Genomic DNA, 23,820 nt, shown 5'->3' with positions numbered 1-23,820 from the left:
GGAGAACGTGTGATTTCTGGACACCAAGCCTAACATTAGTGTACAGAACTTTATAACCAGCTGATGTTGTTGTTTAGCTGGCGCCTCGTCTGCTGTCCGACAGGAGACTCGCACGTCTGACCTGATAAGTGACAGTGACAGCGACAGTGTTGGGGATAAATAACCCGATACGTTTTCAACTGTTAGAGCCCTGACTCAGTTCATGAGATGTGGCTTGAGGTTACGAGGATGACATTTTATCCACATGCTGGCTGCCATGTCTCTTTCCTTCCCATTTTTGCTTCTTTGCTGAACGGGACCCAGATGTCGAACAGTCTGCAGACATGAATTTAAATTTGCCTCCATAACACACAAACACTTGCGAGCTCTCTCCTGCTCCAGCTTTGGTGGCAGCTCTGTAGTATTCAGGATGGTAATAATACTTACAGTTTTTGTATATCAAAGACTGTTATATTTAAATATGTAATTTAAATATAACAGTTTACATTTACAACACATCTGTGCCTAAAGGGCTAAATCTAATTGGTCTTCTCTTAAAAACACAGCGACGGTCTGTCTCTCAGGGTGTTCAATGAGATCACTGACGGCACAGGAGGAGGACGGAGAAAACATCATCGGTCTGATAAATGTAAGTAAGAGTGACAACACAACACAAATTGACGCACACATTTGAAACCATTCCCACTCTAATCCACAGCACGCTTTATCTGCTTTACGTGGCATCGTCTGACCGCTTTATGTCGCGTTACATAACCGCGGACACCCAGCCGGGAGCCAGTGCCACACATCTGCCAGGAGATGGCAGCCTCCACCACGCGCTTAAATAAATATATAAAGTTGTCATGAAGCGATGCATGTTTTGCAGTGAGGGGAAGGTGAAAATCCCCGGATAAGACAGTAAACAAGAAGCATGAGAGAGTGTGAGAAGAGAGAGTGAGGAGGAAAACACCGCGACGCTGCTTCATGTGGAGACAAACACAGAGAGGCTCCATCCAGCAGTGAGTACACCTCTCCATCCTGTGCTGCGGTGTCAGTGTGGCATGAACGTCAGCAGGCTCAGTGTAGTCATTTTAAACCAGATTAAAGACGGGCAGGGTAGCAAGTGTGAACAAACGCTTTCTGCGGCGATGTGAAACTACGGGGAGAAGCGCAATAAACTCGGTAGCTGACTTTACACGCGGACACGGCGACGCTAGCGTGTTTTGCTTTAACCTTAGTCTTCCCACGTTAAAGCTCTGGTGATGTGCGATAAAAAAAAAGCACGAAAATACGTTTAATGAGCGATGTGCACGTAAACGTCAGAGGCACGTGCACAGGGAGGCATTCGCCGCCACCCACTTGCCGCGCGACACGGGAAGTCAAACATCTGACAGAGTCCAAGCTGAACGCGCGCGTGTCCAGCGACAACTGCGTAACTTTGTCAGGATTACGTAAACGGCCACCTTTCCCTTTGTTAGTGTGCTGCTGCTCACCTGAGCCTGAGCTGTTCTTAATTATGTCAGAGAAGTCTAAACGTAGGAGCATAGGTGCGTTTGTTTTTACGCAATTTATTATGGCACCGACTATTGTGACCTATGACAGCATTGGAGGGCACACCCTCGGATAAACTAGCACTTGTCAACAGTGGGAAGGAAGAGCTCCATTTTTACAGGTAGAGGTCTCTGACAGAACCAGGCTCATCAAGGGACAGCCATGTAAATGCTGGAGGAGATATGTTCAGTGCATCATGGGAAGTCCCAACGCAGAGTCTGTGGTTCAGGATCGACAGGTTCACACTTAAAAACAAGCTTTACCCAGAAATGGAACTTAGCTACAGAGAAAACATAAAGATGTATTGTTTGAATTCAATTCAGTTTTATTTATACAGCGCCAAATCACAACACCACTCGCCTCAAGGCGCTTTATATTGTACAGTAGACCCTACAATAATAGATACAGAGAAAAGCCCAACCATCATATGACCCCCTATGAGCAGCACTTTGGCGACAGTGGGAAGGAAAAACTCCCTTTTAACAGGAAGAAACCTCCAGCAGACCCAGGCTCAGGGAGGGGCGGGGCCATCTGCTGTGATTGGTTGGTGTGAGAGAAGGAAGACAGGATAAAGACATGCTGTGGAAGAGAGACAGGGGTTAATAACAGATATGATCCAATGCAGAGAGGTCTGTTAACACATAGTGAGTGAGAAAGGTGACTGGAAAGGAAAAACTCACAGATGGACAGATAGAGCTGGGTGTCATCAGCATAGCAGTGTAAATGTATGCTATGTCTTCTAATGATGCTGCCTAAAGCTGGGCAGACACTGTGCGATTTTTTTCAGTCGTGCGATTCAGCTCCTGCTCAAACTGCACGATTGACTCGCAGGGGTTAGAAGTTCATAGGTCACGATGCAGGTCTCACACTATACGGCCCGATGCTCTGATGCGACCTGAGTCACACTGTGCGTCCATAAAATGAAGGTTATAACAGAAATTCTGTCGCTCTCTGTCTTTCACTCACACAGACACACCACCACCATCAACTTTGCTAAATTGCTAATGAAAAACATGATCAGGCAGCTGTGATTGAGCAGCAGTGTCGATCCAACTATTTTCACGGTTGTTGTGGTCGTGATAATTTTGTGAGGCCACATCGAAAAGGCTCGGATGAGCTTTCCAAAGTTCTACAAGTTGTGCCTCCATCGCTTGTGTCCAGATCACACGCTGCACTGTCGTGCTGCGCCGTCTTTTTCGCTGACATTTGTGTTTGCGTATGCGCAGTGTGACAAACTGCGGTGACACCCTCACGACGGTCGCGAGGATTTGAAATCCTCACGACCAAGCGATTGATGATCGGGAGCTGGTCGTGAGGTGTCAATCGCTTCTTGTTACCCCACGTATACTACACAATGCACGATGAAGGCCAAAATCGGGCCGATCGCCAAAACGGTTGCACGACTCAAAAATCAGCTCAAAATGGGCCAAAAATCGCACAGTGTGAGCCCAGCATAAGGGAAGCATGTATAATGTAAACAGAATTGGTCCTAGCACTGAACCCTGTGGAACTCCATAATTAACCTCAGTGTGTGAAGAGGACTCTCCATTTACATGCACAAACTGGAGTCTATTAGATAGATATGATACAAACCACTGCAGCACAGTACCTGTAATACCTACAGCATGTTCTAATCGCTCTAATAGGATATTATGGTCGACAGTATCGAACGCTGCACTAAGGTCTAGCAGGACAAGCACAGAGATGAGTCCACTGTCAGAGGCCATAAGAAGATCATTTGTAACCTTCACTAAAGCTGTTTCTGTGCTGTGATGAGCTCTGAAACCTGACTGAAACTCTTCAAATAAACCTCTGCAGATGATCTGTTAGCTGTTTGACAACTACTCTTTCAAGGATTTTTGATCTGAAAGGAAGGTTGGAGATTGGCCTATAATTAGCTAAGACTGCTGGGTCTAGAGATGCTTTTTGAGTAAAGGTTTAACTACAGCCAGCTTGAAGGCCTGTGGTACATAGCCGATCATTAGAGATAGGTTGATCATATTTAAGATCGAAGCATTAATTAATGGCAGGACTTCTTTGAGCAGTTTTGTAGGAATGGGGTCTAAAAGACACGTTGATGGTTTGGAGGAAGTAATTATTGAAGTTAACTCAGAAAGATCAACTGAAAGATCAGTTTGGTGTTAAGCTTTATAGGGACCTTTTATAAATTCTTAGGTTTGAAATGAGTTCCTTCCAAAATTAGCCGAAGCTCTCCACAGAAGTGGGAGAAACTCTAGGACTCTAGGAGCCTGTGGCGGGGACTAAGGACAATAACGGACTATAAAGCACCAACAACCGGTATGACGAACGCGGCCGTGACTCTGGCAGACGAGCTGAACACTTTCTATGCTCGCTTCGAGGCTGCAGCTAAGGTCTCCAACAATGCTAGTGTTAGCGGCGCTAACGGCTGCAGACAGGAAGATACTGCCAGCACCGGAAACGTGCTCGTCATCTCCGAGCATGAAGTAAGGAGAGCCTTCAAGAGAGTGAACACCAGGAAAGCAGCAGGACCAGACGGCATCCCAGGTCGTATCCTAAGAGACTGCGCATACCAGCTAGCTCCTGTGTTCACTGAGATATTCAACATCTCTTTATCTCAGTCGGTGATCCCCACATGCTTCAAAGAGTCCATCATTGTTCCTGTCCCGAAGAAACCCCACCCTGCTTCTCTCAATGACTATCGCCCTGTAGCCCTCACCTCAGTAGTGATGAAGTGCTTTGAACGCCTGGTCAGAGACTTCATCATTTCTTCACTACCAGACACACTGGACCCACTACAGTTCGCTTACCGTCCAAATCGTTCCACAGACGATGCCATCTCTCATCTCCTCCACACATCACTCACTCACTTGGACACTAGAAGGGGGAATTATGTTAAAATGCTCTTCATAGACTACAGCTCTGCATTTAACACCATAATTCCCTCCACACTCACCACCAAGCTGGAGCATCTGGGACTCAGCTCATCTATGTGTCAGTGGATCTCCAACTTCCTAACTGGCAGACCACAGGCAGTAAGGATGGGCGGACATGTCTCAGCCTCCACCACTCTCAGCACTGGAGCCCCCCAGGGGTGTGTTCTGAGCCCCCTGCTGTACTCTTTGTACACATATGACTGTGTGGCCACTACCAGCTCCACCACCATCATCAAGTTTGCTGACGACACCGTCGTGGTGGGCCTGATCTCTGATAACAACGAGACGGCCTACGTGAAGGAGATTAGGAATCTGGAGAACTGGTGCCAGAGGAACAACCTCCTTCTAAACGTCAGTAAGACAAAGGAGCTGATAGTGGACTTCAGCACTAAGCAGGAGAGGAACTACCAGACCCCCGTCATCAACGAGTGCCCGGTGGAGAGAGTGGACAGCTTCAAATACCTCGGAGTTCACATCACGCAGGACCTGTCATGGTCCTGTCACATCAACACCGTGGTGAAAAAGGCCCGACAGCGTCTCTACCACCTCAGACGCTTGAGAGACTTCCAACTGCCCTCCAAGGTGCTCAGGAACTTTTACTCGTGCACCATAGAGAGCATCCTGGTGGGAAACATCTTAACCTGGTTCGGGAACAGCACCATGCAGGACAGACGAGCTCTACAGAGGGTTGTGCGGTCAGCTGAGCGCACCATCCGCTCCGAGCTCCCTGACCTGCACTCAATCTACAGCAGGCGGTGCCGGACCAAGGCCAGGAAGATGGTGAAGGACCTCAGCCATCCCAACAACAGACTGTTCTCTCTGTTGAGGTCAGGAAAGCGATTCCGCTCCCTGAAGACCAACACAGAGAGACTGAGGAGGAGCTTCTTCCTGCAGGCGATACGGTCTCTCAATCACACCACCACACAGTACTGACCCACACATATGGTTCTTACACACACTGGACTTTCTGGACTTTGGTTTTGCACAACACTGGTCACTATATTCTTCATTTCCGGTTAATACTTGTACAGCTGCTGTTATTGTGTATATATTTATTTATATTTAGATTTCTTCATACATTCTTATATAGTTCTATATTGTGTATTGTGTATTTCAGATGTCAGATGTCAGAATGGGTTTATTGCCAGATGTTGAGGTTTACAACATTAGGAAATTGCTGCGGTGCTTCAGTGCAGACAATAAGAATTAAAGTGCTATGTAGAAAGAAAGATATGTGCATGAGATATACATGAGATATATACATGAGAATAAGAATTAAGAGTGCTACGTGGAAAGATATATACATGAGTGCAGGTGGTGATCAGTGCCAAACATGGAATGATGCAGTGAACACAGCGTAGGGTCATGTGTTAGTGGCGGGGACAGTCATATGGTTATTGTTCATGTGTCCAACAGCAGAGGGGAAGAAACTGTTCTTATGGCGAGAGGTTCTGGTGCGGATGGACCGGAGCCTCCTGCCTGAGGGGAGCAGGTCAAACAGACTGTGTCCAGGGTGAGAAGGGTCAGCTGAGATCCGAGCTGCACGCCGCAATGTCCTGGAGGTGTACAGGTCCTGCAAAGATGGGAGTCTGCAGCCAATCACCTTCTCAGCAGAGCGCACAACACGCTGCAGTCTCTGTTTGTCCCTGATAGTGGCTCCAGCGTACCACACGGTGATGGAGGAGGTGAGGATGGACTCGATGATTGCAGTGTAGAACTGCATCATCGTCCGTGTTGGCAGATTGAATTTCTTCAGCTGCCTCAGGAAGTACATCCTCTGCTGGGCTTTCTTGATGACGGAGGTGATGGTGGGCTCCCACTTCAGGTCCTGGGTGATGGTGGTACCCAGGAAGCGGAATGAGTCCACAGAGGTGATGGGGGTGTCAGTCAGGATGATGGGGGGGAGTGGGGCTGTGTGCTTCCTGAAGTCCACAATAATCTCCACTGTCTTCTGGGCATTCAGCACCAGGTTGTTGTGGCTGCACCAAGACACCAGACGTTCAACCTCCCTCCTGTAGGCAGACTCGTCCCCGTCCGAGATGAGCCCAATGACGGTGGTGTCATCTGCGAACTTGATTAGCTTGACAGACTGGTGGGTGGAGGTGCAGCAGTTGGTGTACAGGGAGAAGAGCAGAGGAGAAAGAACACAGCCCTGAGGGGAGCCGGTGCTGATGGTCCGGGAGTCCGAGACATTCTTTCCCAGCCTCACATGCTGCTTCCTGTCCGTTAGGAAGTCAGTGATCCACCGGCAGATGGGATCAGGCACATTCATCTGGGAAAGCTTATCTCGGAGATGGTCTGGAAGGATGGTGTTGAAGGCAGAGCTGAAGTCCACAAACAGGATCCTGGCGTAGGTTCCTGGGGAGTCCAGATGCTGCAGGATGAAGTGTAGGGCCATGTTGATGGCGTCGTCTACAGACCTGTTGGCTCTATATGCAAACTGCAGGGGGTCCAGGAGGGGGGCCGTGAGGGTCTTGAGATGGGAGAGAACTAAGCGCTCAAATGACTTCATGACCACAGATGTCAGAGCCACGGGTCTGTAGTCATTTAGTCCAGTGATCCTAGGTTTCTTGGGGACAGGGATTATGGTGGAGGACTTGAAGCAGGCAGGCACATGACATGCCTGCAGTGAGGAGTTGAAGATGCCAGAAAACACTGGGGCCAGCTCGTTTGCACAGTGTCTGAGGGTGGCAGGAGACACGCCGTCTGGGCCGGGAGCTTTCCGAGCATTCAGACTCTTAAACTGCTTCCTCACATCTGCTTCATGAATATGAAGAGTTGTGGTCGGAGGAGGTGGTGTGAAATCCTCTTTTGTGTGGGGTGAGGAGGGGGGTGTTGTAGGTGAACAGTTTGAAGGTGGTGATGGCTCTATGGAGGGGGGAGAGGTGGGGGAATGAGTGTCCAAAGTGTCTCTATTGTTGGGGTCGTTGGAGGTGTGAAGGCTGCCTGATGGCTCGTCAAAACGGCAGTAAAAGTCGTTAAGGGTGTTGGCTAAGAGCAAGTCATCAGTGGAGTGGGGGGTTTTAGGCTTGTAGTTTGTAATATTCCTAAAACCTTTCCACACAGAGGCCGAGTCATTCTCTGAGATCTGCTGCTGCATCTTCTCAGAGTGCTGATGTTTAGCAATGTCCACTTCTTTAGTGAACCTGTACTTGGCCTCTCTGTAGCAGTCCCTGTCTCCGCTTCTGAACGCCTTTCTCTTTTCCAGCCACAGCTTTTTGAGTTTAGGAGTAAACCAGGGTTTGTCATTGTTATAACTCACCCTGGTGCGTGATGGCACAATGCTGTCCTCACAGAAGTGGATATAGGAGGTGACAGTGTCCGTAAACTCGTCCAAGCTGTTAGAAGCAGCCTTCAATGTGTCCCAGTCTGTAGACTCCAAACACGTGCGAAGCTCCTCCACAGCCTCGTTGCTCCACAGTTTTTTAGTCCTCACGACAGGTTTGGAGAGCTTCAGCCTCTGTCTGTACGCGGGGGTTAGGTGGATCATGACGTGGTCAGAAAGTCCGAGTGAAGCGCGCGGCACCGCGCGATAGGCCCCGCTGATCGTGCTGTAGCAGTGGTCCAATGTCCTCTCCTCTCTGGTCGGGCATTTAATATACTGCTTGTATTTTGGAAGCTCATGGCTCAGATTGGCTTTGTTAAAGTCCCCAAGAGCAATGATGAGAGAGTCCGGGTATGTCCGCTCCATGTGGAGAATCTGCTCCGCGAGTGCGCACTGAGCTGCCTGCGCATCTGCGTCTGGCGGGATGTAAACAGCGGCCAGGATGAATGAAGCAAACTCCCGCGGAGAATAAAACGGTTTGCAGTGAATAAAAAGATATTCCAGAGAGGGAGAGAGGGAGTTGTACAGTTATTTTATTTTCAACTTTAATTTATATATTTTATCTTATTCTTCCCAGTTAAATTTACCCTTCATTCTAATTTGTGTTGTACAGTTATTTCATTTTTAACCTTAATTTATATTTTATTCCTTCCTAGTTAAATTTACCCTTTTTAATTTTTCATATTTATTTCCTATCTTATTCATAGCCTTTTCCTTTTTTGTTCTCTTTAGGTCACGAGCAGTTGTCCAAGCATTTCACTACATATCGTACTGTGTATGACTGTGTACATGACAAATAAAATTTGAATTTGAATTTGAAACAACTATATCCGAAACATCACTGTGTTATGCTGAAGAGATCATCTAGAGCCGGACTGCACTTTGATCTAATACCAGTGTGAAGTGTTTTATCATGAACTTTAACTTTTAGAGAGAGCCTGGCATGCAGTTTTGAGGCTTTGGGGTTAACCTGAATGGTCCAGATTAGCAAAGAAACTCAGTATTTCAGCAAGGCCTGTGAAAACTTTTACTTTCACACGACTGTACCTCTTCTCTGCCCTGAAGTCTTTTCAGATTCAAACCACATTTTGATAAGTTTGTTGACTGATTTTTGGACATAGGTGTTACAATATGTGGTCTGGATCTGCTGATCCTTGTTGAATTTCCACAGCCAGCGATTAGCCAGGTTCCTATTTGGTGACCACCGTTATTTTTCTGGCATTAGAAAAGTCTTTTTGTTTTTCTTCTGGCAAATATAGGCAAATAAAGACTTTAACTGATCAAGCACACACATCCATACATATGCAATAATACTAAGTGCAATAATCCTTTCTGTCATCGTTGTATTTTTACTCAGTTGTATATAGTATTTGTATTTGTATTCTATTTTTATCTTATTGTATATTTATTTTATTTTATTCTACTGTATATAGTATTTTATTTTATTCTATTCTGTACAGTTGTGTACTGTATTTATTCTTATTGTATTCTAATTTTTGCCTCATAACTTTTGCACTGTCCACTTCCTGCTGTGACAAAACAAATTTCCCACGTGTGGGACTAATAAAGGTTATCTTATCTTATCTTATCTTATCTTATGACTGGTTCTAGTTTGGGCTCTAGCACTGCTTTGTAGGGAAAACAGATATAAGTGACATTACACAGCAGGTGAAGTCCTGGATTGTCTCTTGAGTGCATTTGGGTTGTTTCCTGTTATTTCTAGTCTTGCTAATCTATGCTAAGCTAACTGTGGCACGCCTCAGAACTCCAAGAAAATGATTCAAATGTAAAATGTCAGAACATCCATTCTCTGCAGTTTATTTCCAAGCACCAGTTAAATTAAAAAAATAAAAGCATGAATCCATTAACAAGAGAATTCCCACCTCAACTTTACAATACAGCATTTGGTTTCTCCTAATAGGAATTACAGTGACAGGACAGGTGAGTGACTGTGGAAAAGGTCACAGGTAAATCATGGTGAACATGGTGTAAGAAGCCCTCGGGTCAGGTGTTGCTACCCTTGCTAATACTTAAGGCCTGTAAATGCTTGCACCTCACATTTCCCACTCTTATGCAAAGACAATCTGATGAGGAAAAACAAAAGGATTTCAAAGAGATCCAGATTTTCTGTCAAGCACTTGCATCAATTATCAGCAAATCAACTCTTGGCTCTGTATGATGTTACTGAAAGCAGATACCCGATATGGCCATCTCAGGCACGCAGCTTGGATTCTGAGCCCAGAAGCCCCACCCACTTGCTACGAAAGCTTTTTGAGGGGCAGCCAGTCACAAGAAAGGGGGCTTAGAGGGAGGGTAAAGGAGCTAGAGCAGCTGGTTTCAGAGCGTGCACAGTGTAAAAACTGACACATGCAAAGCCACACCAGGAGTGAAAATATGGAGCTGTAAATGACACATATTATCAGCTGTGACATAAATTTGAAAGGAATATTTGTGTCAGTTTGTAGTATTATTCCTATTGTATTCTGTACTATATGGACAAAAGTATTGCAGGACCAACACTTTACACCTACAGGGGCTGCGCGGCCACGGACACCTGTGCCAAATCACCATCGTTAAGCCTGCTGATGGCGTGACATTACGCTGCTTTGGTTGGTCCACCGGGCAGGACTTTCCCACTGCATACAACATGTCGCCTGCAGAAATGAGCCCCACTTCCCAAACTGCACTTTCTGTAAGAAGAAGTGAGTCTAAAATAGTAATAGTGTACAGAGTACGTCTTTGGTCATTCACAGCGCAGCTCTGAGCCCCCCCTTTGTTATCTGTCGTGGTTTAGACACAAACACAGTTAGTTCATGACAGAGCTGCTGTTTAAGCAGCTGTAGTGCTTATATGTAAGTCTCTTTTTCTCTGGTTTGCTATTAAATATGCAAGGCAAGTGTGATGTTTACATTTTTTTTCTAAAATTCTCCTTATTCTTCCTAATTCTTTGACAGCTTGACGGGGATCTGGGAAGGAGGCTCCAGGGAATTCTGTGTCAGAGAGAAAAGGGACAAATAAAGCCCACGGGATCGGAGGACTGCAAGAAGCCTGCAAAGGCAGGGACCTACATCCTTCACAGCCCCGTCTGCTTTCACTGTGGTGGACATTTCAAACCGCGCCGTTCTCGGCCAGGAGACGTGATGCAGGATTAAATCTCATGCTCCCTCGAGAGTGATCCCAAACCACTGCTATGGCCTCAGGTGCTCTTGACTCTTTACCAGAGGTTAGTGGGATACCAACGTGGAAGAACGCTGATCAACATTAGACACAGTTAATCGTTTTTCAGTGAGGGTGCAGGGGAAAAGGCCCAGCCACGGCCCACGAGAGGACTCCTGCAGCGACAGAGGAGATGGGTAACAAAAACACCAACCTGCCCAAAGGCCCTGAAGCCGAGGCCACACAACCAGACGAAGGGGAACTCATCAGCAGTGCCACGGGTAAAAGGCTTTTGTCTCCATGTGTGTGTGTGTGTGCGTCTGTGTGTGTGTGTGTGTGTGTGTGTGTGCGTCTGTGTGTGTGTGTGCGTCTGTGTGTGTGTGTGTGTGTGTGTGTGTGCGTCTGTGTGTGTGTGTGTGTGTGTGTGTGTGTGTGTGTGTGTGTGTGTGTGTGTGCGTCTGTGTGTGTGTGTGCGTCTGTGTGTGTGTGTGTGTGTGTGTGTGTGCGTCTGTGTGTGCGTCTGTGTGTGTGTGTGCGTCTGTGTGTGTGTGTGTGTGTGTGTGTGTGCGTCTGTGTGTGTGTGTGCGTCTGTGTGTGTGTGTGTGTGTGTGTGTGTGCGTCTGTGTGTGCGTCTGTGTGTGTGTGTGCGTCTGTGTGTGTGTGTGTGTGTGTGTGTGCGTCTGTGTGTGTGTGTGTGTGTGTGTGTGCCTGTTTAGGGTCACACAGCAACGTACTTTCTGCACATGCTCAGTGTTTTGCTGTTGTGTCTCTATCAGTCTTGTTTTTGCTTTTTCACAGTTTTTGCACAAACTGCACTTTATGCAGTCCTGCATTGATTGTCTGTTATATGTAGCACCAGGGTCGCCTCGCCTCACTGTGTACTGTCCCACTGATCACATGACTTCACAGTTTGAGTGACGTGCAGTCCAAAAACACCAAGACTGCGACAGCGAAAAAGTTGATGCTTCCCCACAGTCCTGAGCTCTGGGTCGCTGCTATGTTGCACTGTGACACATGCATCTTCTCACATGCTGTTTGAGCATGCTAAGAAGCATTTTAGAACAGATTCACAGGTTCGTGTAAGCGCGGGCACTTCTCTGTGAATGCTGCACAGGTAATACACGTGCACACTGTACACACAGGTTGTGTGTTGGAAAAAATATTTTTCATGCTGCTTGGGAGACTGATCCCACCGTCGTATGAAGGACTGTGATTAATGATTAGCATACAGACTGTAGACACGATTCCCCGTGTCTGCACTCTTCAGTTTGTTATACGTACTATTCACTACTCTGTCATCTGACTCTTAAAAGTGAAAACTGTCTGAGTGTAGCTGTTGTCGCTTACACACCAGAGTGGACTGTCTCTTTGTTAGGCGCCCTCCTCCTGGTGGACTTCCAGATTCTTTTGGATCGTAGGTTTTCTGTCATCAGGTTTCCGACAGAGACCTAAACCTGATGGCATAGTGGTGACATCACAGGATGAGGCCACTTGAGAAAGCTTCTCCACGGCCACAGAAGGCGTTCAAGAACTGGTTTACAGACAGAAACTGCTAATAATCCAGACAACAGGTTTTTGTGCCTTTCTGCAGCTGACCGGTCACACTAAAATATTGAGAAAACACTGAAATCTTACTGATTTGATCATTTTTCATATCATGTCTGTGCTTCATGTTTTTAGAAAGTGTCTCCAGAGATGAATCGCAGGGCCCCACCCCAGAGCTGCTGGCCTCCCTGCAATCCCTCGGAGAAAACAACGACTACACGCTGCTGCCACACTCCTTGCACCAGGTGTGTGTGATGGTTTGAGAGCACCTGTGAAGAATATTCCAGAGGGACTTCTCAGTGTCTTTATTTAGTCTGTGTGCGAGAGTGCGCTTACATCCACAGCACGTCCCTCACTGAGCCCTGGTTGCACCGTCTGTGTGAGTGTTTGGCGAATGCGTCAGTGTAGCTCGTTACATTTACAAATGGCGTGCAAATGAAAGCTGTGGCTGTGTTTATTGTTTAAAGGGTCAGCTATTTGAAAGTGTTCTGCAGTGACCTGGCAGCCCCCCCCCCATCTGTGTTCAGCACACATGCTAATTAGAAGAGAGGTTTCAGCCCTGTGTTCGCTTTAAAAGGATCCTCGTGCAGCACTTTTCCTGTCACTGTTCCCTAACAGCACTCACAACACGGTTCATTTGTTTCAGCTACTGCACTCGTTTGCTTTGCAGCCGGCTGCAGCTGAAACAAAGGGGAAGCTGTTTTGCTCGAAATTCTCATAATGGAAAGGAGAGCCGGGGCAGAATCAGCTGACGTGTAGATTCAAGTTGTTTCGGCAAGTCCGCTGAAAATACAAGGAATTTCTGTTGTTGTGAGGGACGCCACAGAGGCAGGAAATACACCTTTAGCAGAAACGTGTCGTAAATGCTGCTACCTGCTGTTTCAGAGCACTGAATGTGTCATTAAATATATTTGTCTAAAAGTAAAGATACCCAAAAGAACTCACACAGCTAATAAGAAAATGTTGGAATTATTTGGATTTTGTGGGATAGAAATGTTTCTGCTCTCATACACAGATCCTTGAAAAATAATGAATTCATGTTTAATATGAGAATCTGCTGGGTTTTAGTAGATTACAGTGGATACGCAGTAGAGCAGCTGTGTTTAAAGGGTGGGGTCTCTCACTGTCGGGACTGTTTGTGTGTCGGGCATGACGTTCCTGCTGCTTATTGCAACAAGTTCACAGGAATGCTGACACATGCAAGCTCTTTACCTGCATATCACTGCCAACATCATCGGGACGGCTGTAAATACAGAGCTTCATAAAAATCATAAAAATGATGAAGCTACCACATCTTTTTTATCAAAATGTCATCTTCAAAAGACCCAACAAACACTTTCTGGCACTCCGGATGTTGGAACTGATGAACAGGAGGGATGGACGAGGAAAAGGCTTCACATCTGGCCAGATACTGAACTGCTGTCTCTTCACTAGATGATCCTTTTTCCAGGATGGTCTGTGTGATTTATGCTGCTCGTTTGTTTCTAATCTTAAAGGCATCTGTGAGGCAGGTACGCCACCACCGGCCGTAAGCTGCTGCACGTGACTGTGTGTTTCTCAGGTCGTCTCCGTGGCGGCGGTTCCTGGTAGAGGAGATCATGTGACCCTCGTCTTTGAAAGGATTTAGTGCGACTCAAACAGAAACATACATTCAGCTAGGCCCCAAATGTAGAGTAAGAGTAGCTGAAGCTCTGCTTCACAGATGGATGATGACGTGTCTAATGAAGCGTCTTTTTTCCTGTCTCTTCTTTTAGATTGCAGAGGCCTACTCACTCAAACAGGACTGTATCCTTCCAAGGGCAGCTCATATCTCATTGTGACACTTGCACTCAGTCACTGGTGTTTTGTAACTGAATCATAACTGAGCTAGACGGCAGGCATTATAATGAAAAAGGGTGTAGGAGCATGTGCAGCACGGACCCTCACCTCATGTTTACATTAGCTCCCTTAACTTTGGGGCTGGGCGGCGTACAGGGTCAAAGGTAACACTGCTGAGCAAACGCTGTTATAATTGAAAGGTGGAGGGCAGAAAACCTCAGTAAGGGTTCGTCTTTCTCTTTGTGGACTTAATGCGGTTTTCTGTGTCTCTCAGGCGATGGGTGTTCCCCATGTTTTGGCTTGAGGCCCAAGGGGCTCGCAGTGTTTCCTCCTGCTGTTTGTGCTGTTGCTGTGGTGACAGCTATGGGCTGTCTCGCTGTAAGGAGTGTGGTGTGTACGTAATGAGTTTATGTGTGAGGAGACAGACAGAGGTCCTGATTGATCAGAAAAGGACGAAGTCTGTGAGGCAAAGAGAAACACGTCCTGCAGAGAAAGCACAGCAGAAGCAACAAAGGGAGGTTTGGATCGTGAACACGTCACGGCTAAAAAACTGACGTGACTGTAGAGTATGAAAACATCGATTCTTGCTTTTTTAAAGTCATGTGTCACGTTTGTCTCGGCTGACGGGTAATTTAACCCTCAGTGGTAGCTGGCAGTAGCTTTCTCTGTCACGGTGTTTCATATTCAGCTGATGTTGTTACACCAAATGACATAAATCCCAAAGTTGCTAATTGTTCTACCTGCCCTTCAGACTCTAAGCTTATCGATGCCCTTCACTTTGCAGTGCGTCGTTTATATTGTCCAAATAACTTCGAGCATGTTAGGACTTAATATTCACTTCATAAAACAGCCGACAATTCAATTTCCTAGTAATTAACATGTAGTTGTTACAAATTTGACGTATTAGCAAAGATGGTTTGGTGAAAGTATTTTTAACTGATGGCTGTCAGGGACACAGGTCGTCTTACAGACCTCCTTAAATACACTCTGCTTTTTGTGTTATGGCCTTATGTTATTGATGTTATTTTAGGAGCCAGTGTGTGTTGTGTCTTTAACTGGTCGTGCTGCCAGACCAGTGGGCCATCCAGTTCTTACAGCTGGAGAAGCTCTACCATGAACGCCTGCTCTCCAACCTCACAGTCCTGCAGGAGAACTGGGGTTTGGCATCTTATCAGTCCTAAAAAACACACACAACATATTCTTGTGGCAAAATGAAACTGCGTGTGATTGTTACACTTATGTGTTCGCAGAGAGCCAAGAGAGGGAGAAGGACAGCGGCAGCAGCTTGCCTCCTGAGACAGATGGCATGAGCGAGAAACACTTTGAGACGCTGAGCCAGATGTGCAGAACTCACCTCAGGTAAACCACAGTGGGACGCTCTGCTGCCTGTCGCGTGTCTGTGATGTGGCTCCGCTCATACACAGACGAGTCGAGCAGCTCAGTGTCTGAAGTGAATGCTTTCATTCCCTCCTTTTGCCGTCATCGCTGCCACACAGAAAGCTTTTAGCACCAGTTTTGCTTTAACAATCTGCTGCTATCTTTGTCTCTCTGACGAGGACAAATCAAGAAGTTGAGACTGAGCCACGGTATCGATGATGCGTGAGGATAGAGGGAGGAATGAAACCCAATTTGAATAAGTGTAAATATGAATATCAATATTGCAGGAAGGGCACCAAAGATTTGCCCTGTAGATTCATTTCCGCTCGATGCAGACAGACAGCAGGAGTTTGCACGCCGGACGCTGGTGGTCACGCTCTGATCCAGCTGCTATGTTACTGCAGGCCAGAGTCTCTGCAAGCAGGAGGATGTAGTTTGACTGAAGAACAGATGAGAGCCTGACAAATGTCTAAAGTTGTTTTCTCATAGGTTCAGTAATATATTAACGTCCTCTCCTCCTCTTTTCTCCTGCTGCCTGCCTGGCCTGTGTTTGGAATCACTCAGACCATCCATCAGTGTGGAACAGGTAGGACAGACCAGCAGCCAGGCTGTTCAGGCTGTTCAGGCTGTTCAGGCTGTTCAGGCTCAATTTAAGACCTTTACTTTGCATTAAAGTTGTCGACTATGTTTCAATCACCAGAACAAGCTCAACACGACACTACAGCCGCATCGTGATGAAGGTAAACACGTGTCTCTGTTCAGAACTGATACCAAAGAATCACCACAGATGATGATGTGTTTAGAAGTGTGTACTCCATGCTGCGTGTTCAGCAGCCTGACAGCAACATTTATGGCAGCTTTCAGTTTGGTGTATTTTACATTCAGAAATAACTGCAGTGAGCTAACTGTAGATATGACAACGTTTGACTTTACAGTTGAACAAAGGTAGTAAGAGAAGAAGAACTTTATTTATCCTGAGGGAAATTCTTTTGTCATACACATGCTCAGCAAGAGAGACAGAGTAATAAGATATACAATAATAAATAATTATGTATATTGTTACTCAGCATAGGGGCAGCACAGTTCCACGGTGGTCAGCACTGTTGCCTCACAGCAAGAAGGTTCAGTTCCATCATCCGGCCGGGGAGTTTGCATGTTCTCCCGTGGGTGGTTCTCCCCGGGTACTCCGGCTTCCTCCCACCGTCCAAAGACATGCACTTAGTGGGGATAGGTAAATTGATGCCCATAGGTGTGAATGTGTGTGTTAGCCCCCCGCCTCTCGCCCTATGACAGCCAGGATCGGCTCCAGCGCCGCGACCCTGAAAAGGATAAGTGGAAGCAGACGGATGGATTACTCAGCATTTTGCAAAATGTAAAAAATGGGAAAAATATCGTAGCGTGAGTAAAGTAATGTGGTAATATCGTACCCTGCTGAGTTCACCTTTGGGTGCTGAGGTGAACCTTGTGTTTGTGAACTAATGGGACGGTTGGTAATTAGATTTTCACCTATGCAACCAAAACAATGCACAATGAGCGCATCGTGGCAAAGTGTAAGTCATACGATTTTTCCATTTCTGTTCCAGCCAACACGTCAGAAACTACGCACCAGGAGGAAGTGAAGGAACACAGCTTGATTTTGGAGTCAGAGCGTTCATCACCACAGACGGGCTGTGAGGAGGAGGACGGAGATACATGTGAGGAAGGGCAGGAAGTAGAAGAAGAAGAAGAAGAGCAGTGTGAGGAGACACCAGAAGAGGAAGAGGTGAAAGTGGAGTGGCCAACAGGAGTACCTCAGGCATCAGACAAGGACCTGGCCAAACTGTCCCACAAGGAGGGGGTAGGACTGCACTTTAGCTGCCTTTACACCCGCGTTAGCGCCACTCGAGGATATGAAATGACAACAAATGAGTATGTTGTCATGTCAGATATTAAATTAATACTGTACTGCACAAAAGTCTTGAGCTGCTCGTTATTTCTTGATATTTTGTAAGAAAATGGGGATGAAGACGACAGAGTTTGCACAATTCCAGCAGGATTTTATTCCTGTTTTAAGGACATGACTTTCAGATTCTGTTCATGAGCTGCAGATGGGTTTTTGTCTCTGCTGCTTTCCTCGAAGCTTTGAGGGCCACGCTGCACACCACGTGCCACGTTTGGGCTACTAGCTCTTTGGGAATCACCTCGTTGGGGCAGAACTAGCACTTTGGACCTATCAGGCATCTTTCATAGACTCAACTGAAGAAAGGGGAAAACTCATTTTATGGAAAGCTGCTGGTAACAAAGTGTCTAAAGATACCATTTAAAATTGGTTCATTGCTGTTGTCTTTGGTCTGTAGACACAACACTGGCTCTTTTTTGTGCTTGAATGATTCATTGGTATGTGTTAGGTCAAAAACAAGGATGAAGATTCCTCTGAAAATGAGGAACAAGGTACAAGTTAGGGTTGGGCGATTGGACGAATATGTCGACTATCCATGAAAGGCTGAGCCCATCGGCGACCCGAGTACAAGTCTGACGCTCAAAGCAAAACAGAAAGAAATTAGGATTGGCTCAAGACTTTTGCACAGTACTGCATTGGCACAAATATATTTTCACTTTCCATCCAACACCCTTCATTTATTCCCTTTTCCTTCCTGGCTTGTTTCCTTTATCCTTTCCATTAAAGTCCGCCTGCAGGAAGAAATTCCACATGCTGAGCAGCTCAGTTCTTCCTTGGACACTCCCACGGATCATATCCGTCATCCCTGAATGAGACCTTCATCATTTTTCTGTTGAGAAAGCCTCCACCCATGTTCACTGGTGTGGCCTCACACTTGGGACGTCCACCCTGCCAAGTGTGTTAGATTATTGAGCCAAGACGTCATGTTCTGGCTGAACCACTGAGCTGAAGGGGCCTGGTTCCTGCAGGGGTGGGGATGTAATCACAGGATCCAGGCCTTGCACTGATGGCTTCGGGATCATGGCTCATTTAACTAGAAACTATCCCTTTCTATCAAATTTCACAAGGTTTTGAATGCTTTTCATCAGCAATATTTGTACTTCCTTACATGGTAAATGGCCTGTATTTGTAAAGTGCTTTACTCGTCCCTAAGGACCCCGAAGTGCTTTACACACACATTCACACACTGGTGATGGCAGCTACATTGTAGCCACAGCCACCCTGGGGCGCACTGACAGAGGCGAGGCTGCCGGACACTGGCGCCACCGGGCCCTCTGACCACCACCAGCAGGCAACGGGTGAAGCGTCTTGCCCGAGGACACAACGACCGAGACTGTCCGTGCTGGGGCTCGAACCGGCAACCTTCCGATTAGAAGAAACATGAAAAATCTGACTCAAAACCCTCCAAAATGTCACGACAAACATTGTGTGACTTGGACAAATTATTTATATGCTTTGACTAAACGCTGCGATGAGCTCAGGCAGCACGTTGGCGGGCTCGGAGAGCTCCACAGCACTTTCTGTCTTTCTGTCTTTTATACAAATATAACACTGTCGAACTTTTAATCCCCGGTGGAAAAATTGTTACTCATTTTAGCCAATAGGTGAACCTATATAGATTTCAATTTGTGACGATTGCTGGGTGAATGTTGGCCCTGAAGTGGTTAGAAAATTGCAGTTTGTCTTACAGCCAATCAGTGGGTGGATTTTTTAAACAAATGTTAAACGTGTGTGTGCATGGCGGGGTGTAACTACTGACACTGACAGACGCAGGAAAGCGTAGCCAATCCTGTCTGCTGAGGTTCACCTCAGCTGATTCCTGCCTGTGAAATGGAGCTTTCCATTGTGATTGTGTTGTTGGTGCTTTCTAAAGCATCTTTCATGAAGCTGTGATGAATAACATGGCCTCATTGATGGCCCCGCCCCTCTGTGAGCCTGGGTCTGCCAGAGGTTTCTACCTGATAAAAGGGAGTTTTTCCTCCCCACTGTTGCCAAGTGCTTGCTCACAGGGAAATGTCCAGTTGTTGGGATTACCTCTGTATTATTGAAGAATCTTTAGCTTACGATACATAATGCTAATGTTTCTGTCTTGGTAAGTAAAGTTCCAGTATTTTGTACATAAGTTACTTGGCATTAAAGGTAGCTAAGCAGGTATGAGTATCTCGTGCACCTTTATCAGTCCAGCTCGGTAACCAAGCTTCTGAGCTGATAACTTCTCCACTGCTGTTGATATGTGGTCCCTTTGGGTCCACAAAAACAGTATGGTAGCAGGTAAAGCTCCAAATGAGCTTTGTCCCTTCTTGGATAAAGTCTGTGAGAGGGTAACTGCTGGCAACCGTGGCGAGTTTTCCTCTAGTATAATTATGAGATTGGAATTTGTGGTTTTGAGTGAATTCTTTTAGATGAGAACAAGGACAAAAGGTTTATCAAACCATATGTTTTTCCCCATAATGTCTGATCCTGGCTGTATTTGTGTCCCAGAGTGTGCAAAAAGTCTGTCTGTGTAGAGTTAACTGTGACCAGTGGAACATCGAGCGCGCCGCTAACAATGTGGCCTCACACAGTAAATAAAGGCACGATGAGGCTGACTGTTCACTGTCACTGCAAATGGGCCCTCTGTGCTGGGCAAAGATGTTGAACGCAGTTCCTCCCTCTGACCCTTCGAATACTGAGCTTGCCCAATCGTGACTTCCTCCTGAAACACATTATTCAGGCCAACACGGAGAATAATGTCTGCCTCTGTGTGTGTAGCTGTGTGTCTGCTTCTCCCACTAACAAAATCATAAATCACAACTAAATTTTAAAATGTTCACGTCCAAAGCTGTGGATGCTTATAATCACAGGCTTGAATGCCATGACAGTGCTTCTGCTTTGATTAAACTAAAACGACTAATTCGACTCAGGCATTGGTGAAAAAAGTTAAATGTATGTGAATGAATGTTTTTCTTTCCACTTTCACCAACGTCGTGCTCACAGGGGGTCGTCTGATTGTTGGGCTTTTCTCTGTAGCATTTTACAGTATAAAGTGCTAATGTTTCCGTTTTGGTGAGTCAAGTTTTATCAGCATGTCACTTTTAAAAAGCAGGTTTGTGTATCTGTTGCACCTTTACGAATGCAGCAAGGAAGCAACTGCTGCTGCCAACCTGGGAAGGCCTGTAAGACGATTTGCAAACATTTTGAATTTTACAGCGAGAAAAAGATTATTCACTAGAAAACTTTGTAGACTGTTGTTAATCAGAGGTGGTTGTCTCAGTAAATTCACCCCGAGTTCAGACTGTGCAGTGCTCAGAGAAATGGCAAAACCCCGCAAGAGCTACAGCTCAGGACTCTCCAGTCCCAGCATGTTAAATGTTAAAGTTCATGGCAGCACAGTTGGAAAAAGTCTGATGGCGTCTGGTTTGTTTGAAAGGAGAAACACTCTCTCAAATAAAAGAACATGGCAGCACAGCTTAAGCTGGTTTTGAATAAACTATAAGACTTCTGGAACGATGTCCTCTGGAGATGTTTGTCCATAACGCACAGCAGCACACAGTTTGGCAAAAACCTAATACAGCAGATTGGCACAAACACCTCACAGCAACCGTCAAGCCTGGTGGAAAAGGGCTTATCGTTCCGGCTTTGAATTGCAGGCTGAGAGCGATGAATCTCAGCAGCAAAAGAATCAAGATGTTGGATTGGCCCAGTCAAGGTTCAAATGTCAGCCTGACTGAAAGGCTGTGCATGAATGGATGCTCACAGAAAAGTGCACCAAAGTTCGTATTTCCTCCACAGCAGTGTGAGACCATGCAGAAAATCATTACGTCAACGTAATGCTGCTAAAGGAGGCTCTACAATCACAGGATGTACTGAGAACTTCAGTGTTGGTGCACATAATGTTTAATTATCGTTTTGCATTTTGCCTTCACAAACCGCTCCAGCTCATTGGACGAGACGGTCAGCGTTACAAAGTAATGGTGTTACTGCCTGTTGTTGGCGAGTTCTTCTTTATTTTAGCACATCCATCAGAATCAGAAGTGATCCTAATAATAATGGACTGATACCAACTAACTCTGCGTTTAAAGGTTTCCTCCTTTAATATCCCAACATGCACAGAACCGCTGAACGTGACGATCATCTTTTCATTGTTTTTGTCAACATGAGCAAACTCCCCAAAGCTGCTGTGCTTCCTTCTTTATGTTCTGTCTCTGTGTCTCCTCCAGAACTCGTCCCCAGACGGTCTGGTTTCCATCCTGAAAAGGAGGAGAGCATCGCTGGACGGGTTACCTCCCCCAAGCAATACTACTAATAAACAAACTTCCAAACGCAAAGTTCGGTTCAGTGAGCCGGAGGACGGGAGCGAGCACGGTACAGTCAGAGCTTCTTCTGCTGCTGCAGTTTGTTTCAGATAGAAAAGGAATTTAAAATGTTTCATGTTTGATGATGGTGAACTCGGAGGATCTGACACAGCGTTGGTCCCTGTCTTACAGATGAGGTGGGCGGAGACTCCTGCCTGATCCTGCTGTTGCTGTGCCTCGTTACTGTGGTGATCAGTGTGGGTGGGACTGCGCTCTACTGCACCCTGCTGGACACTTACTCCAACATCTGCACCGATTTCACTCACAATGTCGACTTTTATGTCATGAACGTGCGGAGGCTCGTTGAAGGGCTCGGGCGCTGGCTGCCCTTTCGGACTTAACACCCTTAATCTGCGTCATCCATCATCCAGACAAGAACTGCCAACAATGAGCGGCTGCAGTGCTGAGCTAACACGACGGCGCAGGGACGAAATGTAAACAAAGATACTTGTGAACTGTAATCAATAACTACACTGGTGCTTGTAGCGACACCGTACGGTAACGTGCTCCGAATCTCACCTCAGAATCAAAACGTGGTGACGTGTGCATGTAAGCGTTAAAAAAATACTTGTTTACTACGCTCCGTGTGGTTGCCATAGATACCACACGAGAGGGCTCACGTGTCTCGGCTCTGTTTATATAAAAACAGAAGGTGTTTGCAGGGCTCCGCTCACGTTTGTAGCAGCAGCTGTAACTTTTGATCAATTTGTCTCATAAGTTCCAGATTTTTGTTGTTTTATTTGTACTTGTGTAGAGAAAAGCTGTCGTTCAAATCCACAGGATCATGTGTGTGTGTGTGTTTTTAGGATGATCAACCAAATAATGATTTCCCAGCCCGCCCACATTTTATTTCCTATTACCTTTATTCTGCTATCAATAGCATGGAGGACCAGAAATGCCAAAATATAAAACCATATAGAAATAAAAGACTCAGAGAATGAGTTAATGTGTCCCAAAGCGTCTTTTTGTTCTACATCATTATGCAAATTACTGCAGGAGTGATATTTAGGGGGGGTATATAGGGGCGATCGTGGCTCAAGAGTTGGGAGTTCGTCTTGTAATCGGAAGGTTGTCGGTTCGAGCCCCGGCTCCGACAGTCTCGGTCGTTGTGTCCTTGGGCAAGACGCTTCACCCGTTGCCTACTGGTGGTGGTCAGAGGGCCCGGTGGCGCCAGTGTCCGGCAGCCTCGCCTCTGTCAGTGCGCCCCAGGGTGGCTGTGGCTACAATGTAGCTGCCATCACCAGTGTGTGACTGTGTGGATGACTGGATATGTAAAGCGCTTTGGGGTCCTGAGGGACTAGTAAAGCTATACAAATACAGGCCATTTATCTCAGCGATATCCTGAGTGAAGCAGTGGCTGCCAACGATCGTCAATTCATTCGCATCATCTGCAAACTGGTGCAGAAATGCGAAGAAAAATTTACATTGAAAGGGAATAAAGTTTAAAAAATACCTTAATGAATGCAAAGCTAAATATTAAGGAAAGTTATGATTATTATAACAATTATAAGGATCTATGTTTTACTTAATGTTTTTCATGATACTTCATACCTTTTTGTTTAAGTTATTATTTTGGCAGGTTTGGTCCTCCACGGTGTAAGAGGTAGTAGCTGTGCGCTTACCTCCATTCTTGTGGTTATTCTCTATGTTTCTCTTATTGTAATATGACCAGATGAAGAAGAAATGTTAGACTGTGCTAGACTAGAACCCTATTCAAAATAATAGCAGCATTTCATACTCCACAGTGATGAAGCTTTAAATGTAGATTGAGGGAGAGTGGTTTGAAATGCTGCAGACTTCTTTGTGGTCATCGCAGTTTGCCATGTACCGGTTAGTAGCTGCTCCACAATCTCAGGCACTTCCTGTGTCTATGCTTTAGGT

The 23,820-nt window shown here is 46.1% G+C and overlaps 1 protein-coding gene across 2 annotated transcripts; it reads left to right on the top strand.

The window, feature by feature from the left end:
• Nucleotides 1-892: 892 nt before the first annotated feature.
• cnstb (consortin, connexin sorting protein b) lies at nucleotides 893-23,251 on the top strand. 2 transcript variants are annotated; one of them, XM_080882749.1, is made up of 11 exons: nucleotides 893-998; nucleotides 10,725-11,207; nucleotides 12,607-12,716; nucleotides 14,226-14,256; nucleotides 15,361-15,447; nucleotides 15,540-15,648; nucleotides 16,231-16,252; nucleotides 16,367-16,406; nucleotides 17,250-17,503; nucleotides 21,805-21,949; nucleotides 22,072-23,251. In XM_080882749.1, exons 2-11 carry the CDS (start codon nucleotides 11,120-11,122, stop codon nucleotides 22,278-22,280), a joined length of 1,095 nt encoding a protein of 364 aa, XP_080738875.1. In that variant the 5' UTR covers nucleotides 893-998; nucleotides 10,725-11,119; the 3' UTR covers nucleotides 22,281-23,251. The 2 variants fall into 2 exon arrangements, with proteins under 2 accessions (XP_080738875.1, XP_080738876.1); XM_080882750.1 differs by lacking the exon at nucleotides 893-998 and adding an exon at nucleotides 10,353-10,472.
• Nucleotides 23,252-23,820: the final 569 nt, after the last annotated feature.

This window comes from Rhamphochromis sp. 'chilingali', assembly GCF_963969265.1.
Source record: "Rhamphochromis sp. 'chilingali' genome assembly, chromosome: 5".
NCBI lineage: Eukaryota > Metazoa > Chordata > Actinopteri > Cichliformes > Cichlidae > Rhamphochromis > Rhamphochromis sp. 'chilingali'.
This window is presented reverse-complemented; position numbering and strand designations above follow the sequence as displayed.

Excerpts from the sequence above, each read along its gene's own strand:
- cnstb (XM_080882749.1), top strand. The coding sequence starts at position 11,120 with ATGGGTAACAAAAACACCAACCTGCCCAAAGGCCCTGAAGCCGAGGCC. Across the intron at positions 14,257-15,360 it reads CTACTCACTCAAACAGGACT|ACCAGTGGGCCATCCAGTTC; the intron begins GTATCCTTCCAA and ends TCGTGCTGCCAG. Across the intron at positions 16,407-17,249 it reads ACAGCCGCATCGTGATGAAG|CCAACACGTCAGAAACTACG; the intron begins GTAAACACGTGT and ends TTTCTGTTCCAG.